Raw genomic sequence first — 18,245 nt, 5'->3', positions numbered from 1 at the left:
CTTTAACAATAAAATAACGATTCATGGTAAAAAAACATATGAAATAGCATTAAAATAGTGTTGATTGGTTTGAAATTACACATTTTTAAAGGAAAAGGTGATGAATAATTTTCTGGTATACTATCGTCATCTGTCATTTGATTAATTTTTGCCGCGTTTGCGAAATATTAAACTTCAGAGAGATTTGAAATGTGGTCCCCTCCCTTATAAATTTACTAACGATAGAAAATGCTTTTATTAAAAATTCCATAGTGTTATTCCACATTTTTACTCTTTCTATTTCGTTACATTCATTGTTAAATTACTGTCTATATAAAATTTACATACCATATTAATTATATACTAAATACTCACGCGGAAAGTATTTTAAAAATGCTTACTAAATATAAATAATAATATAATATTATAATATGCCTCCACTGGTGAATGGAAGACTGATTCAATTTTAGAGGATCAACGTGGAAATGCTGCTATGATTCTTGTCGTCATTCCAAACGGCCATGCTTTGTATATCAACTATTTTTAATTTTTATTTGTTTATATATGTCTATGAGATTTATTAAGGCTTTAATCTTAATAAAACTCATAGAAACAAATATTTGCTACATATCACAAGATTATTTTGTAATAAATAAGTTTAAGAATAAGATATTTGATAAATATAATTTTGTTAATTACACAGAACAGTAACATTTTTCTGATATTAGTGTGAAAATTATTAATTAACAAAGCGGCTTTTGTATTCGTTCAAATAGATGTAAAAAAGCTACATGCTTTAGATGCTAAGAATATTTGGAGTTTATTCCACAACGACAATGAAGTTAGTGCAGTATTTTTTATGTAAAAGGGCAGGAGGCCCGTCTGATAGATAGTAAATACCACCGTCCATGGAAATCTGCAACACTTTTAAGGAAGGAATGTTTGATGGATGTACTCTAATGTTTTATTTTATTACTTATTAGTTATAAACCGACTTCAAGAAGAAGGAGAATATCAATTAAGCCTTATTTTTATGTGTGTTTATAAATATCTTCTTATTCGAATAATTATATTGTGAGATTCAATGTAATTCCATGGACTGATGCTGAAAGAAGCCATATACAATGACCCTTAATTTTGTTAATCATAATAAAAACAATGAACAGATGTTAGTTGTTTTATATAATATGTATTTGTGCTTAATATTGTTGGTCTTAGTAATGTTAAGCCGTTTTACAACAAATTTATAGTTTTAAATGATTTGGCAAATGTTCATATTTATACATTTTACTTAAAAATGACTTTGGACTTTTGTTACACTGGACCACAACGTCTGAAGAAGAAATATCTCATAGTGACCCATAATGGAATAAACACACGAAACTAGTGAATTTGTCAATTAGTTTGTGTAAAAATATATTCGCCTATTGGGAACCGATTTGAATGATACTCATTTTATTGAGTTATAATTTGATTACTATGTTTTTTATTATTAGAAGGAATCTATATTGTATACAATAAAAACAATGTACACGAAATATTTCCAATTCATATTCAAGTTTTTGTATCTAATCAGATTTGTCTTGCCGTTGGCTGATACGTACTGCAGTTGCTTTCTATTTTTTATGTATTTTCAGAAATAAATAAAAAAAAATTGCAACTACTGTAGCCTAAGTTTATGAGTTGGGTCACATCCTAACGTATAGTTAGGAAATGTTAAGAGTAACAATTGCGGGATCAGAGCTTTGTCGCAACGAACGAACCATTGTTCCGCGCTACAAGTTTTTAGAATTGTCTATTGTTGGAGGTAATGAATGACTTTTCACGGAAACTACTGTCTCAACACAGATATATGTTTATTTCGTTCTTATTTAATCTTATTTGTGATTATTGGACGTGCCTGTCTTTATTGATATACTTCAGTACGCATACTCTGTAATTGCCCAATTGCTAGGATAATACATTTTCTTCCGTCGAGGAGAAGGTATTATTCCACTACGCCGTTCCAATGCAGGAGTATACACATGTGGCAGACTAACATTCGACGTACACCAGTTTCCTCACGATGTTTTCTTACACTATCGAGCACGAGATGTTATTATAAAGCACATGGCGGTGCTTGTCTGTTTGAAACAGCATTCATCGGATAAGATTCACGTGTATTTCCCTCCTCGGTTTCATGCACTTAGCTCACATAATTTATTCGAAGAATTATATAATATATGTTAGATACTACATATCAGTGTTAAAAAGTTATTGTAGGTTCATATTTATTCACAATATTTATTTAATAATAATAAGAGATTAATATAATTAGAAAATCGGGAAAGTGTGAGTCGGGCTTGCAGACTGAGGGTTCTGTACCATCAGACGGATAAATAAATATACGCTGATATAACAACAAATTTACGATTTTCGGATTTTTTCCCATACTTGTGCTACAAGATATCGCTTCTTGCTTCGATTTTATGATTCGAGGTTCCCTTTGCGAGTGTAAGGGAAATGTGATATAATCGCACATATCTTTGTTGGTTTGTTTGTAGCCTAGACTTAGAGGTTTTCTCAGCTCTAAGTGTATTAATTTCAACTTTATACCAACGCGTTCTTGGAAAGAATCTCGACAGCAGACAGACAGACGGACAACGAAGTGATCTTAAATATTTCCTTTTTTCCTGTAGAATTACAGAACCCTAAAAAGTCTTATTGTCTTATTTTAAAAGTACTTATTGTAAGACTCTTATAAGAACTGTAAAATCATTATTTTACAAAACTTAATTTAAATTTACCATCTGTATGGAATGATTCTCTCATTTCATACAAGTAACTCACCAGTTATTTTTTTTTACATCAATTGATTATGTACGTACCCATATGTTGTATTAATCATATAAACAGAAATGGATATTTGTTTTAATTCATCTCTATCTGTAGGAACATCATCAGCCATTATTTTTTTTGCAGATCTCTACAATAGGCATACTTTATTCGAAATTTCTTGTTGCCTTGTACACGTCCACGTTTCGTACTCGTTATACGTTATTCTAACTTTGTATACGTTTTATTAATATTATTAACATGTTTTCCAATGTTGCATCATTTTTTGTAAATTTTAAAGTCATGCCTTGCATATTTTATTTCGAGCGTTTTCTCTACTATACTTTAGACGTGAAGTACAAAGTATATTGCACATTTAAAAAATAAAATGTTTATATTATTATGAATTATTTCGTTTAGTCTATTTTCAAATTAAATTTAATAAAAAACGTTCAATACATATTCAACTTAAATCTGCTACTCATTTTAAAACTAATATTCTATCATAAAAATCTATCACTATACGAATAGAGAAAAATTAATATATTTTAGATACAACAATAAAATTTGAATAAACGTAGTAATAAGCATATGCAGTTTATTTGTATATAAATCAAATTATTTGTAGGAGTATGCTGTGGTCACTTGTGAAGTAATTAATTGCAAATTGTGGTAATTGCCTGCCTCTGTCTGGCGGCACGCTCTGGCCGCCTCGTCAACGTTTCGGCACTCTACGCCGTTGTCACAAGCTCACCGCAATAATTGCGGTCATTTGTTTACTAAATCCAGCTTTGGCAAAATCGTAGATATTATAAGTTATGTTACATAATTTTTTATTCGCAAAAAAGCGGTAAGCGACGTTTTTTAAATTTTTATTAAATTTATTTGACTAATACTAATTTAAACAAATTTAAATAACTTCTAAATAGAATTATTACTAACGCCAATCATCAATGATTTATGCTATTGTTGTATTTTAGTTTGAAGTGTGAGAGAATCAGTATAATTTAAGATCAAAAAAGTTTTAAAATAAAATAAATATCCTTTTCTAACATACTTATCAGCTCTATTTTTATTTTATTTGTAAAAGAACAGCTACGACTTACAAAGCATTTACAAATTAACTGTAAAAAATAATAATAGGATCGAAATATGCATGTCACTTACAAGTAGAGCACTTCCAGATTCATAAATTAAGTTACAAAAAACCTTAAAAACATTAAAACTGCTGCTGCTAAATCAATAACATTGTTATAATAGAAATCAGCTTAAAAAAATAGAAACATCATCATCATAATCAAAATAATTAAAAATTTAAATTAAAAAACAAAATTAATCATGCGTTTTATACGTAGATTTAAGTTAAATTCATAGAGATTGTGATGTTCAGTGGATAGCCCTGGTAAACCACTAACTTATCTGCTTTTATTTGTATAATCATAATTATGTATATTATTGTATAATCATCAATTAAATATAAAATATTTTAAATAATCACACAAAATATCACAGAGCATAATACAGGGTACGAAAGCTTACTAATACGAGTATCCTATAAAAGCGTGCAGGTCAGTAAGATGAAAGCATGCGAGGCACGTCTTGTAGCTCGAATCTCACGTGGCTGGTTGCCTTCTCAGCGCAGTTTCAGAATGTTGCTTGTATACGTGTCCTTTGTGAGATTGTTGCTTAACTGCCTGCCGCTGGGGTATACACGAAGACGTTTGTAACTTCGTTTCACTTCTCCCTTTTGACATTGCCTTATTATGTATGTGCTATTACAACAGGAGTTAGTCGGTTTTGATATGTTCATGTGTGTATTCATAACACACTGAGCGTGTCAAAATGAAAATGAAGTAAAGGGTTCCTTTTCTAGGAGATTTTATTGAATATAATTAGTATTTTATTCCGACATTGTTTAATTAAATATAACGGAATAACAAAATAATTAGTATGCCTCAAGCATTATTTCAAACATATTCAAAGGTATACTAAACTATAAATGTGAATAATATTTTTTATTAGCGAGTAATGTTAAATATTAGTATTGTTTATTACAATATTAATATTTAACAATTTACAGTGTTTTGCATTAGCTTAACAAAATTACTAATCCGACTTCTAATTATTGTAAATATACTTTTTTATTGGTTACATCTGAGATTTAAACCCAGAACCTCGGAGTTAGCAGTCCTATAAGCTAGCAACTAGACGAACTAGGCAGTTAAAATCAATAAAGCCATTATTTATTAACAAACTACAGAGTAATTGATATAACGTCATAATCAAATTAATAGTGTCACGACATAAAAGCTCACTACTTTATTATGGCAGTATAAAATTTCAATATTCATTTTACTTTACTCTTTACATTTTTAATGTGAAATGGAGAACGGTGACGCTTTTCGCCATACCATTAAATGAACAGCACTTGAGCCCACAGTTCACCGGCTCCAGTACTATCAGTTGCTGCGCATATAATTTGCTTCGCCTTTATACCGCGATTACGGTGACGTTTTAGACACAAATAATTAAATATAACTCATATACCCTGTTATTTTGTAAGTTAAAATGTTATAATTATATATTTTTACACATGTAAAATAAAGACGGTTATAAATTTCTTAAAGGGATTTCGTGATAATTATGAAAATATAAAAATGTTTCTTTGTCTTTTTAAAAACTCAGTTGGTCCATATCTCGTATTACAAAGCTTTAAAGCGCTGTATAGCAATATTATCGAAGCGTTGGTCTCTTATAACATATAATAATAAACGACACAAACTAAACGATAATGGCGAGTGGGTAGTACCGATTCAAGCGCATATATACCTACAAATGATAGAAATATAATTCTAATATGCTTTAAATTCCTTAAAAAAGCGTAAAAATAAAAACTACAGTTACAAACAAAAATAATCTTATGGAGCGATTTCATGGAGAGAAACTGAGGATAAAGAAATCGGTAAAGCTTAGTAAATACGGCAATATTCTTAAATTACACAAACAGATGAGCAATACGTATAACATTTATCTTACATTTCATTGTTTGCGTACGTTATCATCGTACGGTTCATATTGATCTCGTTTTCATAATACAAGGCACAGGTACAAGAGAATAATAGAATCACTGATATTCCCTCGTATTATTTCCCTCGGGCCATCAGGCCATTTTCGCTTCGCACGGGATTCTTTTAGTTATATTAAGGTTACCTTTTATCAATATTTTACGATAAACCTATCGGTGACCTCCTTCTGTAAACATATGAAATTGTTTCCAATCGCAGGAACTGGCGGTGTGTAGCTTTAATGAGGGTTTAATGTTATATTATAAGCGATATGTATTGTTGAAGCTTTTCAAAGAAATCAACCAGTAATATACCAAGAAAGGGGTTTGATAACATCCTATATGTATATAACATTTTATATGGATATAAACCTTTTTTTAAATATTATACTTTCTTATTCGATGTCAGATATATCTATTGAAACGTATGAATTATTCAAACACAGTGTTGCGTGAAAGAGTCTCAAAGGGAAGACGAACTCGTGTTACGAGTATAGTTCAAAGTTGTCTGCAACGTCATACCTTTCCATTACATCATAAAATTCACTTTAAAATCCCCGATATACAAGAATCAATAGTCGTTGGAGCTCGGCACTTAGTGTGAAATCAAAAATAAATGTAATATTTCTTTTACATTTTTTTGTATTATATATCTGTTTGCTAAACTGTTGTAACTAAATGTTTGCAATTCGTCAATTTCTTAGATAGCTTCTCGATGAACGAATTTAAGTATATATTTTTTATTACTCTAAACAAATAGAAATGCTTAGCTTATGACTCCGTTCTTTTTAGAGTTCCATACGCCAAAGGGTAAAACGGACCTGATTACTAAAACTCCACTGTCCGTTCGTCCGTCTCTCCGTCTGTCACCAGGCTGTATCTCATGAACTGTTATAGTTAGATATTTCGAAATATTTACAGATGATGTATTTCTGTTGCCGCAATAACAACAAATACTAAAAAACGGATTAAAATAAATATTTCAGGGAGCAGGGATATGGGAGCCATACAACAGACATGGTTTTTTTTACAGTTTTTATAGAAAATGGTACGGGACCCTTTGTGCGCGAGTCCTACTCCCACTTGGCTGGTTTTTATTTACAATTTGCTAGTCAGTCATTAGACTAAATAATTGCACATTCACAGAATATAATATTTTAATAGCTATAGCAGACTGGGGTCGTCAAAGGTCTCTCTCTCTTCGTTGTTTTAAATAGCATATAAACGTATAATCCTAATAGTGACAGTTTTAATTTTATTAAAATTTATGTTAAATGTTTCGATATGTACGACTTTATTTTATTATCTGTGCTTATTTTCCTTTGACTATTTCCATCGATACGATGCAATAAATATCATTGTATCGGTTATCGATACTTCTATTGTATTACTCAAATTGACAAACATTTTTATTAAAGTTCAATTAACACGGAAATTTACTAGAACTAGAAATATTCGTAATCGTATGTGTTGAAAATCAGAGGATCGCGCTTCTACTTTTAATTACAATGCAATTGTATCAAAAGATTGTCCTTTTTAGTTATAGTATCAGTCTCTAAATGTCCATTTACTGCGCTAAGGGCTCTCCACCTCTTGAGAGGGCTTGGAATCGTCACCACCCTGCCACCTCCAACGCGGTTTGGTGGAAAACCAACTGACAGAATTTTATTTGACTTTTAACAATTATTGGTTATAGCTATATTTTTTTGAATTTCGTAATATAAAAAACGACGGTCAATCAACATTTTAATATATTTCAAAGTTACGTATCAAATTTGATTACATTTTTTTTTTGCCAAAACATTAATTTATCAATTAGTGTAAACAGTTATTACTTTTTTATGCATTTAATAATAGATGATTATTACTACAGGCAGTTATCTTAATTACGTAACAAACGTCGGCTAAATCTTTTTGTTGAGACATAAATATAAGAAGTTTTATATAATAGCCAGTTGATCAGATATGTGATAATAAATTAAATAACGAGATTAGCAGCTTATAAACAATATAATTAAAGCACTATCTTAACGATAATAGCATTTTCGGACTTCAAACGGCAATACTTAAACTTAATCTATACAAAATACGTACAAAAGCTAACACATATTTGATTAAAACTTTACTCTCGGTTCTAAAAGATAAATCAGAGACCTGAGAAGACTAGACTGATAGAGGAAGATCGGTTAAAGAAGTAGAAAACAAAAAATGATATATTCACGAACAAACCGTTTAATGACAGAAGCAGTTTTTATGTGTTGTAACGACTCCATGCAGTATATTATACGCGTAACGAGTTTATTCGTTCGTTGTAATAATGTTACATGCATCTCAATTCATAATAATATTTCTCGAATGTTTACATTGGAAATCACTATAAGGATAATAAAATCTACTACTAACTACTACTAATACTACCTTCTTATGAAAGCTAGAGGTTTTTGCGTCTGATTTTAATAATAATTCTGTTAAATTAAAAAAATACATTAATTAGATTACATAAAATCTATGATTGCGTAGTGAAATTCGGTAGTATCAGCAAATAATACATAAAGTTAACGAAGCTAAGTATTCGATATTGTTTCATATAGGGCATGTATTCATATCTATATTCTATGCGCAATAAAATGCCTGAAAGATTATTGATTATTGATATCTGATATCCTAACTATCAGAAATATAAATTTTATTTTGTATGAGATCATTATAAAATATTAAGCGAGCAGATTTCTCGTAAAATAATTATAATCCAACGTACTAATACTACTGTAATACAGACTATACGAGCACAGAGGTTGGTACGATTCATCCTTAAAACGAGTAAATTGTAACATAGCTCAAAGTATTGTATATGGATAAGACACATTTGTAAGAATTACGTTGTTAAAAAATTTAAAAAACTAAATGCGTCTCGGGACGCCCGACAGAAGTGATCATTTAAACTGTAGATCAGTTTAAATGATTTGAACTTGAGTTGTACTATTGATTTGAACTATTTTATATTGAAATTGTTAAACTTGAGAAAAACTTATGGTATTACATAAATTTTATGTATATTATTATGAGTTATGATAATGTAAGGAATGGTTACTTATTAATACAATCTTTTATTAATTATGAAATATATTTTATTCTTAGTTACAATTTTTGAATATGTACATTAGGTTTTGTGTATGTACATTAAAAACAAAGGGAAGCCAGACATACTGGCGCCGTAACGCGTTACGTAACGAAGCGGCTTACCTTTCCATAAGAATCATATCACCTGAATGTTATCACTTCAAAAAAGTCATTCATTAATATTTATGTAATGTGATGAATACAAAATAATAGCTGAGTTTCTGATAAAATAATTTTGAACCGATTGAAATTTTACGTTGAATATGAAAGTAAAGGGACGATAAGATATTTGTAGACGTAAATATAATCCGACATCGTAAAGATGTTCATTTCACTCATAGTAATCATATGTAACGTAAAACTCGTTATAAATTTAATGAAATAACGAAACCATAATATGTTGTTGTTAGTGTGATAATCACGACGACGCTATGTCAGACAAGATAGCCAATTATCGCAATTTGCAATTAATTAAGCCTCAAGTGACCACAATGCAATTCTATGCCACTAATTACCATCACGAATATATAAACAATCTTCCGAAACTCATAACAGTTGAATCTATATTAGAATTTCTATATAGAACAGGTTGGTATCAATCAGATGTTACTTCTAGGAAAAGGGCTTTATATGAGTTGTTGTTAATAAATAGCGATACTATTTATATGGTATGTCTGCATATTGAAGTTTATTCTATTCGTTTTCATAGTTTTAGTCCAAATAAATCATACGTCATTTTTTTTCTCTCTATGTATACATATATAATGAAATACCACTGACTCATCAAGAAATCCGAAACTATAGGCCAAATTAACTTGAAGAGTTACTGACTTCAGAATAGTTCCTCCTTGCGCGACATAGACACTCACTGAGAAAGGACTTTTGGAAATTTCAATTTTCATATTTTTTCTTTTAAGTTTGAAGTTATTTTATGTCTAGGGAGGCGGACGGACACTTATTGTATATGTATTTTTATAAAATTCGTAATATTTTATATTTAACTTTTTAAAAATACGAATATAATTATATTTAAAAAAGTAAATTCAGTTAACAGATTAACACAACAATGTTATTTATTAAGTATGTTGAAGAGCGTGTGGTGGCAGAGCACAAATGGCGTTTATTGTCTCGTATTGAAACAGGGGCGAGGTGTCCTCTGTCGAGATAATTAGAGATCCGTATAAAGACATTAATAACAAAACGGATATTAGAGAGGCAGGGACCGCTTGTTCTGAAACTAAAATACATCTATTCTTTCATATTTAATACGGAAAATGTATTAGAAAACTAAGATATATTATTATTAATATTACTGTGAATTGACCATGTTAATGTTGTTAATAATATGGAAAGTAAGTTTACGAGTATATGGATATGTTAATCATTTTAATTACAATCTGTCTGTGTTAATCGCTGCAAATATATACTCAAAAAGAGAAATTTTAAAGAGTGTCATTTAACGTAACCATTGTCCATTTCTTTAATAAATGTAATTCATACAATAAATAAATAAACAAATATAAAATTACATTTTGAAAAATCTCTGCATAAAATAATATATTTTTTATAATAAATACACACTAAATTCTGTCCCAATTTTATGGTGAAAAATAAGAAAAGACTTGACGAAAACAATCTTAATTGATAAAGCTGAGGCAACGAAATTATTTATTGTTGAATTAATTTTGACAGTAAAATATTTTATGAGGGGAGCAAAGGCTCGCGGTAATTGGATTAAAATTTTAGCACTCGTTGTGGCTGCCTATATTGATTTTTGAATTATTTCTTACAACCCTGAAAATAAGGGTAAAAAATTCAAACATTCTGTTTTGTAACGCTGAACTGAACGTTACATTGAAGGTTTATTGAAACAGGCCAGGGTACGGATAAATATATTTTTCTTATTTGGATAATACATTTTATCTAAATAATTATCAGTAACAATTTCAGCGAAAACAAGGAAAATTATATCTATTAATTATTATACAAATTACTTACTGAATAAATAATTAGTCTGAGTGAACAAAATCTCTGTTCTCGTCTGGCTTAGAATCAACAAGACTTTTATAATCAAATTTACGGTATTATAAAATATAGTGTAAAATTTTCCCCGAAACTGTGCGACGGTAAATCGAGCTGTCGATACGGGAGGATAGTGTGGGAGGCAGGTATTCTCGCCTGCTTTATTTGCACATGTTTTGAATGTCATTGTCAGGGTGCTAATTGCGACTGCACGCCCCAAGCGCTATACCTCATGCATTTGCATTTATAAATGTACTTAATTTAATGAACTCTATGCTTTCAAACAAAACTTACATTTCAAATTAGTGCACTGCAAATATAATGGAAACAATGAAGGTATTAATAAATTTAATTATTTTTACCAAATTTATAATATTATTTTGTTTATCTGTGATACCTACTTATATTTATTACGGTTAATACAGGCTTTGTTTCGGCGTGGGTAAGCTGATTACAATGAGATAAGGTCTTAGAGGGATATCTTAAACGTGCGATAATTTCGTTCACTCAGAGTGAATAAGAGTGATCGTGAAAAGGTAAGGCAGGCGCGGCTCAGCGAGGGTCGCTCTCGTCTCTGCGGCAGCTTCGAATTAATTTTTCCACGCAGTTGACTTCGAATGTGCTTCCGGCTTGAGTTGCTTCAACTCGAAAGCAAACTTTTCGTGTTTACATTACTTTAAATTCTTTCAACTCTTACCTTTGCTCGCAATACTTCGCTTAGTATCATTTGCAGTGTATATTTATTTCTTGTTTAGGGAAATGTTTTACCTTTTCACTTAAGGAAAATTGCACTTCAAACACTTGTTAAAATTTCCCCGTGTACATATTTGCACCGTTAAAAAGATAGATAGCGAAGAAAATATTTATTTAAAGTGTTAAGAGTATTTTATTTACTTGTAAAGTCGTTTGTTTTAAATTTATTGCTACAGAATGTAACACGTTCAGAAGTAAATAAAAAATAATGTTTAATAAGGTATATTGAAAACTCTTACAAAGAGAGCTTAATTTCCTTTTCGTTATTGCCTCACTAAATTGCTTCCATGAGAGGAAACGTAGCAAATATGATTTAGATACGAGCTGTATCAAAGGCTAATTGCTCCACACTATGAATATATCCTATTTGAATGATGTAAATTGCAAGAAACTCATCACAATTTGTACTTATGTACATAATAGGTAGACCTAAGGCATTAAACGATATTTTATAGAACATTTTAAATTCCGTACTCGTAACGTTTTAAACTAAGTATATTTCATTAAAATTAAGAAAAAGTTTAAACACACTTTGCTACATTTTTGTATTTGAATAGTTTTTTTTTAAAAAAAAAAAACAATATCATTAGAAATTCTGACAATACTAAATATCTACGCCGGCTAAGCTCCGCTTAACTTAATATATGGCGACAGGCACTCAGCGTGATTACGGTGGAAGGTATCTATTTATCTCGACATCTATGTCCTACTAATCACTATCTGCCGTATATCATGACCACAAATCATATTAAGGTCGAAATATGACTATATCCGCTGTGCCATATGTGCTATAACAATTTAGGAGTTATCCTTTAACTACCTTTTATTTTAAGGGAGAAATAAATTAAGGTATAATGAAAATCGATTTTAAAAAGATTTTTTAATAGGTTCGTGATTTTAAGTAAATTCATAGAAAATCAAATTGATATTTGATTTGGAACGAAAATAGTTACAAGAAATATCTAATAAGTAAGAACAGATATATTTCTTTTAAATGTGTAATTTGTTGTGAGGTGTAAATTTATATCTTGATTATATGTTCACCTAAACACGTTACAACAAAATGTATATCAAAATATGTGCTATGAATCAATGTTATTTCAGTTTCCCATTTACTGGGCAGCTTTGTCTCGTTGCTCTCTGATTTTACGCCTTTCAATTAACGAGTAATCATACACGCCCGGGGACCCTTTCATTGAACACTGGTAATGAGTTTTCACCCTTCGTCGAATAGTGGACATCGGTGTTTCAGACCCCGCACCATTTTCGTCGTTTTGCCGGCGCCGCCAAACTGGGCTCGAACGACGTTTATACTGAAAAAGTGGTTTTATTCGCTATCATTATGCATGTAACATGCATGCAATTTGCATGTTGCTAATGGGTAGCGTTCGTGCAAAAACACGTCTACTAGTGAATTTTGCGATATTATTTAGAGACGAGAATATGATCGAAATGGAAATTTATGATTTCGGTTTATGTATTATTGAAATGAATCAGGCTCACTTCGACTTTTTAGTTTAGGATAAAATTGTATGATTTTTAAGTGTTGATTAAATTTCACAATTCATCTGTGTAAATGTATTTTTCATTTTGTTAGGGTATAGCTTTTTAGTTCATAAAGAGATGGTTTTTGTGTTAGTATCGGCCATTGTTAAATTTATATATAGCAATCAGGTCAATAATTACATACAAGACAGTATATTATTTTAGTTTTGTTTAAACATACTTTTGTACAGAATACGCTTATTTAAATCATAATATTTCGAATGTCTGAATAAACGCTTTAGGGACATGCTTCAACAGTAGTCAAAGTAATCGATCAGAAAATATTTATAGGTAAAAAGATTTGTTTGTGACGGCTTGGGACCGATCCCAATCCAACATCATTAGTGATAATAGCGGTCGCTCAAATTCGATATTCGAGACAGAATATCTTAATTAATGCCGGCGTTTCAGCTCCCTTTCTTTAAACGACGTAAAACGCACCAGATATTATTATTTACCTTCAAAACTGAATTCAGTGTATTCTTATCTTAAATTATAATCCTTCATAATTATCGTTATTTATAGACGAATTGTTTTAAGATAAATTATAAGAATTTATATTTTATATTGCTTGTGTTAAATTTCTTAAAGGACTATGACTGTGGCCAAGAAGATTTAATTATTAATTCTTTCAAATTTCGAATGAGTTTTTTAATATTTTATATATAAAAATGTATCATAAGTATGGAATTTGAATCATAATTTTAATGTGAAACATAGATCTAAATATGTCTATGGCTTATATTTAAATTCGAGTAATTATAAGTGCCAAGGTCAATATTTTATTTTTATATCCCTACAATTATCTGACCATCCGTTGCGTATATTTTTGGTCGCACATAATTTGGAATAGGTGGTATCTTCTAAAGTATTCATTCGAATAATATAGTGCACCAGACAGTTTTAATCCATATTAAATATGCGAGATACTATATGTTAGCTAGTTTATCTGAAATAGGATTAATAATAATTATTTATAAAAGAAAATGGCTTCGCACATAACCTTTAAATTTTTTATAATCTGTATTAGATATCAATAGTTATTAAGAGTGTTCTTTAGAAAATATTGCATTGCACATTTTGTAGGCTTTCTTATGACCTACAATTTTATGGAACATTAATGTATCCATATCATTCATATGTGTTCGTAAGTACAAACAGATATTTGAAAAAAAAAAACACTTCAGCCATTTTGTAGAAACTGTATATAAACTTCTGTATGAACCTTCTTTGCATTCTATATATAAGCTTTTTTTGTACTATACACGTACTAGTTTCCGAGCGAGGCTTCTCTCCTATATGAGGTCTGATACTCACTGTTTTAGGTATATTTTTTCGGAATAAAAAGTAACTTATCTAGTATTCAGACTATAATCTATTTCTGTGACAAAGTTCATCCAGATCCGTTCTGTCGCTCTGGAGTGATTGCGATTGATAATTTCGCATTTATAATATCAATATGATATCGATTAGATTTTGTAAAACATTCAAAATAAAACTTTGATTATTTTTACTAAAAACCTGCGTCTTCGATAATGAAACAAAATATTATATGTAAAAATGACCCAAAGCACACTATAAGTTTTTAATTTTTTCAGACAAATAACGCAGCTACGTTCTATTCATGGCAGTACGTCGAAACTACATCAACAAAAAGTAACGTAACGCTCATATTATTTTCAAGTATCAGAAAGTACTGTTCTTAGAAATTATCTATTTTAATTCGGGACGAAAAGGGAAAGTAAGCAAATTTGGAAATATTTCGATTATTTTCTTTATTACGAACGAGGGAAATAGTTCTGAAAAAATACAATATTATGTTGCAAACAGTTCCAAATTATCGGGTTATTGTAGAACATGAAAAGTGTATTTATCAGTCTTTCTGAAATATAAATTGACCGATAGTTTTATTTATTAGCACACGACTCTGTCTTATGATAAAAATGCTAAAAATATTGTATACAATATATTAAAAAACATCATAAATATCAGATTACAAAATAATAGTCGGAATCCTAAAATACTTACATCATACAAACAAGAATGCTATTGGATTACATTTTTCTTATTATGAAAATTGAGTATTATTTTATTTATCCTAAGCTACATAACAAATTTACATCTTAACTTATGTCGCTTAAAGATAAAATACAATTATACCCGTCTTTGAAATTAAGTAAATTTTATGCAAATTTACATTTTATGCGAAAGCAATTTTTTTTACGAAGTTTCTTTAAATTTATGATGAATTCTATCCAAAGCACAATTATAATGTCATTTTATATATACAATTTTATGAAACACAACCCATTTGTCATTTAACTAACGTCTATGACTTAAAAATTAAAACAATATATGTATCTGAGTATCTATGTATAAAATTAGTTTTGATCTTTTGTGCGCATTGGGCAAAAATAGTAGTTATAAAAAATCCTTCAATAAAACGTCGTATAATCGATTGATAAAAAAAAATAGATTTTCAGCGATTTTCTTATTTTTCAGAATATATTTTTTATTAAGTGAAAAGCATGTGTTTTCCATTTCAAATTTTATGATCAGATCTTTAGCAGATGGTTTAATCGCAGTATTTATAAATATATATACATAACGAGCTGCAAATTAGAGCTTTTAGATGAAATTAAGGAACGAAGATATTAAAAAAATATATTTATTACTGAAAGGTAAAGAGCTCATAATATAATGTTTTTAAGGATAATTTATCTCTTAGCTTAATATTTATCATCATTTTCAGATTTTAATGATTCTGTTTTCTACCTAGCGGTCTTCTTTGGCGCAAAACGTATTTTATGCCATTTTTCATTTCATTTTCCATAAAATAACACATGAAACATTATCAATAACACAATTACTATTTACATTTATTTACAAGCACTGTCTGGGGCGCAGTTTTTAACGTTTGTGTTATGTCACTGCACATATGCATTTTTATATTATTGCACAAACAAAATACTCATATAATTTAATTATGAAAAGTTTATTTCCCAACAAATTGTTACGATGTTGTATAATTGTTGGGGACTTTCTGACAAATAGTAAGCATTTGCAATAATTAAAATTGCCAACGTTTTCAATGAAAACGCATCATAATATTATTGAAGTTTGAATGCTCCGGTCATAGTTCGGTACTCATCTCGGCCCCCCCTGGAGATTTTCCTACATTCCCGTGTTTGTGAAACATAATGTCCGAGTTACTGGATGGTTTCGTGGAGTTCAGTTGCTCTGTAACCTGCATTAATAAAAAATAACACATAAAGTAAGACTATTTACATAAATATTACGCACAGTATTTATTAAATTCCAAATATTTAAGTCGTGTCAACACAAAATTATTCACAAGACATTGCACACAAATAATTAACAAACAAATAAATATAATACATAAATAAAGGTTAGTCAACGTATGTTAATCAACACCTTCTAACCCACGAACCCAACAAAATATCATGCAAAAACAAAATACAAACAATGATGCCTCCGCGAGCAACCGGGAGGGGGGAACAAACCAATGTACGTGCAGCTACTTCATTCCGCTACCTGTTGCGACACAAATTGCTGAAACCTCCGTGCGAGCTTTACTTACTGCGTGCTTTCTATGAGAGGTTTTAAGATAATGTCGAGAGTGTTGTCGTGTCGCATGTGCGCATGGTGCGCGTGGTGCGCGTGATGCGCGTGGTGCGCGAGTCTCGTGTGCGTCCTCGCCAAGTTTGCGTTGTAGTCACGCGATTCTCTTGATGGCCGCATATACCGCCGTGCCAGCGATCCGCTCTCTCCCACCATTATGTTGTTGTTGCTAGCATGTCTCTGCGTATCCCAATTACATATACACTTATCAAGCTACCGATGCAAACCTTACTGTTTAATCAACCAGAATACTGTAATTTATATTTGTACAATTTATACATAAAATATTTAACTCCCATAAAAATACGGCATAGCTTATAAGCGCTGCTACATCCTAGTTTAGTAGAGTGGACGCAGACATCATTTTAATATTGACAGTAATTTAAATTTTGGTTTATCTGCGTATTAAGTAGGTGCTAAGTTATTCATTATATCTTTGAAGTAGAATCTTGTTATTATAATTTTCATTCAAAGCAAAATTCTACATAATATATTTTTATGGGGAATTAAACAGATTACAAGAAGTGATGCCGTCAGTGAATTAGAATATCTATTCTACTAAAAATACTACTTTCATAGAAAAAATTGTAGGCAGTAAATTTATATTTTTCATCATCTATTGGATTATGAAAATTGTGTGATAACGCTTAAAATAAAATATGCCATTTACATCTTAAATCTTTAGCGACCCAGAAATTGGAGCTGCGAATAATGTCAGGAGTCCCTGTAAATCCATTCACTGTAGAAATTAATTATTAAATTATCTATGATTCTCAATTGTATCAATTTAAACAATTCGATAGGTTAACTTTATGATAAAATTACGTCAGTGTTTATTGAAGTGAATTAAATGGCTTATATCGGCAAAAAAGTAATATTTTTGTGCTAAATCAAATTCATTCCTTTTAGTCATAGAATGGATTTCGAGGGCAGCCGAATTGCAGAAGTATGTTAGGAAGCAAAGCGCCCACTCACGAAAAGTGAAAAGCCACCATCCGCGGGACTCGGATAACAGCGGGGCACGAGGTCGCGCGGGCGCCGGGCTGTGGCGCTATCGCTCGCGACCGAGAGTAGCGAGCGCTGCGAGCCTGACGCGGTGAGCCGAGCTCGGCCAGGTGCCGCCGGCGGCCGCCGCGTCAGCCCCGCCACGGCCCCCGCGACCCCGCCCCCGCCGCCGCCCGCCCGCCACTGCCTACTCACAGGCGCTTGAGACCCGCCCGCGCCACACTTCGCGCTGTCGCTCGACCTGGTGACAAAACCACTTTTGATATTCTGATTTCTTAGTATTATATTCATAATTTATGTT

General features: G+C 30.8%; 1 protein-coding gene across 3 annotated transcripts in view; it reads right to left on the bottom strand.

Moving 5' to 3' along the window:
- Positions 1 to 15,968: 15,968 nt before the first annotated feature.
- The window catches only part of LOC113398955 (uncharacterized protein), a 35,866-nt gene continuing 33,589 nt past the window's right edge, over positions 15,969 to 18,245 (bottom strand). Inside the window, exons 19-21 of one of the 3 annotated variants that reach the window (XM_026637915.2) lie at positions 17,915 to 18,185; positions 16,899 to 17,119; positions 15,969 to 16,544 (exon numbers count right to left, since the gene is read on the bottom strand). In XM_026637915.2, coding sequence (XP_026493700.2) covers positions 16,529 to 16,544; positions 16,899 to 17,119; positions 17,915 to 18,185 — 508 coding nt within the window. In that variant the 3' untranslated portion in view covers positions 15,969 to 16,528. The remainder of the gene's footprint in view (positions 16,545 to 16,898; positions 17,120 to 17,914; positions 18,186 to 18,245) is intronic. The other 2 variants (XM_026637916.2, XM_026637917.2) reach the window with 2 other exon arrangements.

Source organism: Vanessa tameamea, chromosome 2 (genome assembly GCF_037043105.1).
Source record: "Vanessa tameamea isolate UH-Manoa-2023 chromosome 2, ilVanTame1 primary haplotype, whole genome shotgun sequence".
Classification (NCBI taxonomy): domain Eukaryota; kingdom Metazoa; phylum Arthropoda; class Insecta; order Lepidoptera; family Nymphalidae; genus Vanessa; species Vanessa tameamea.
Note: the sequence above shows the minus strand (reverse complement) of the source record. Positions and strands in the feature narration are given on the sequence as shown.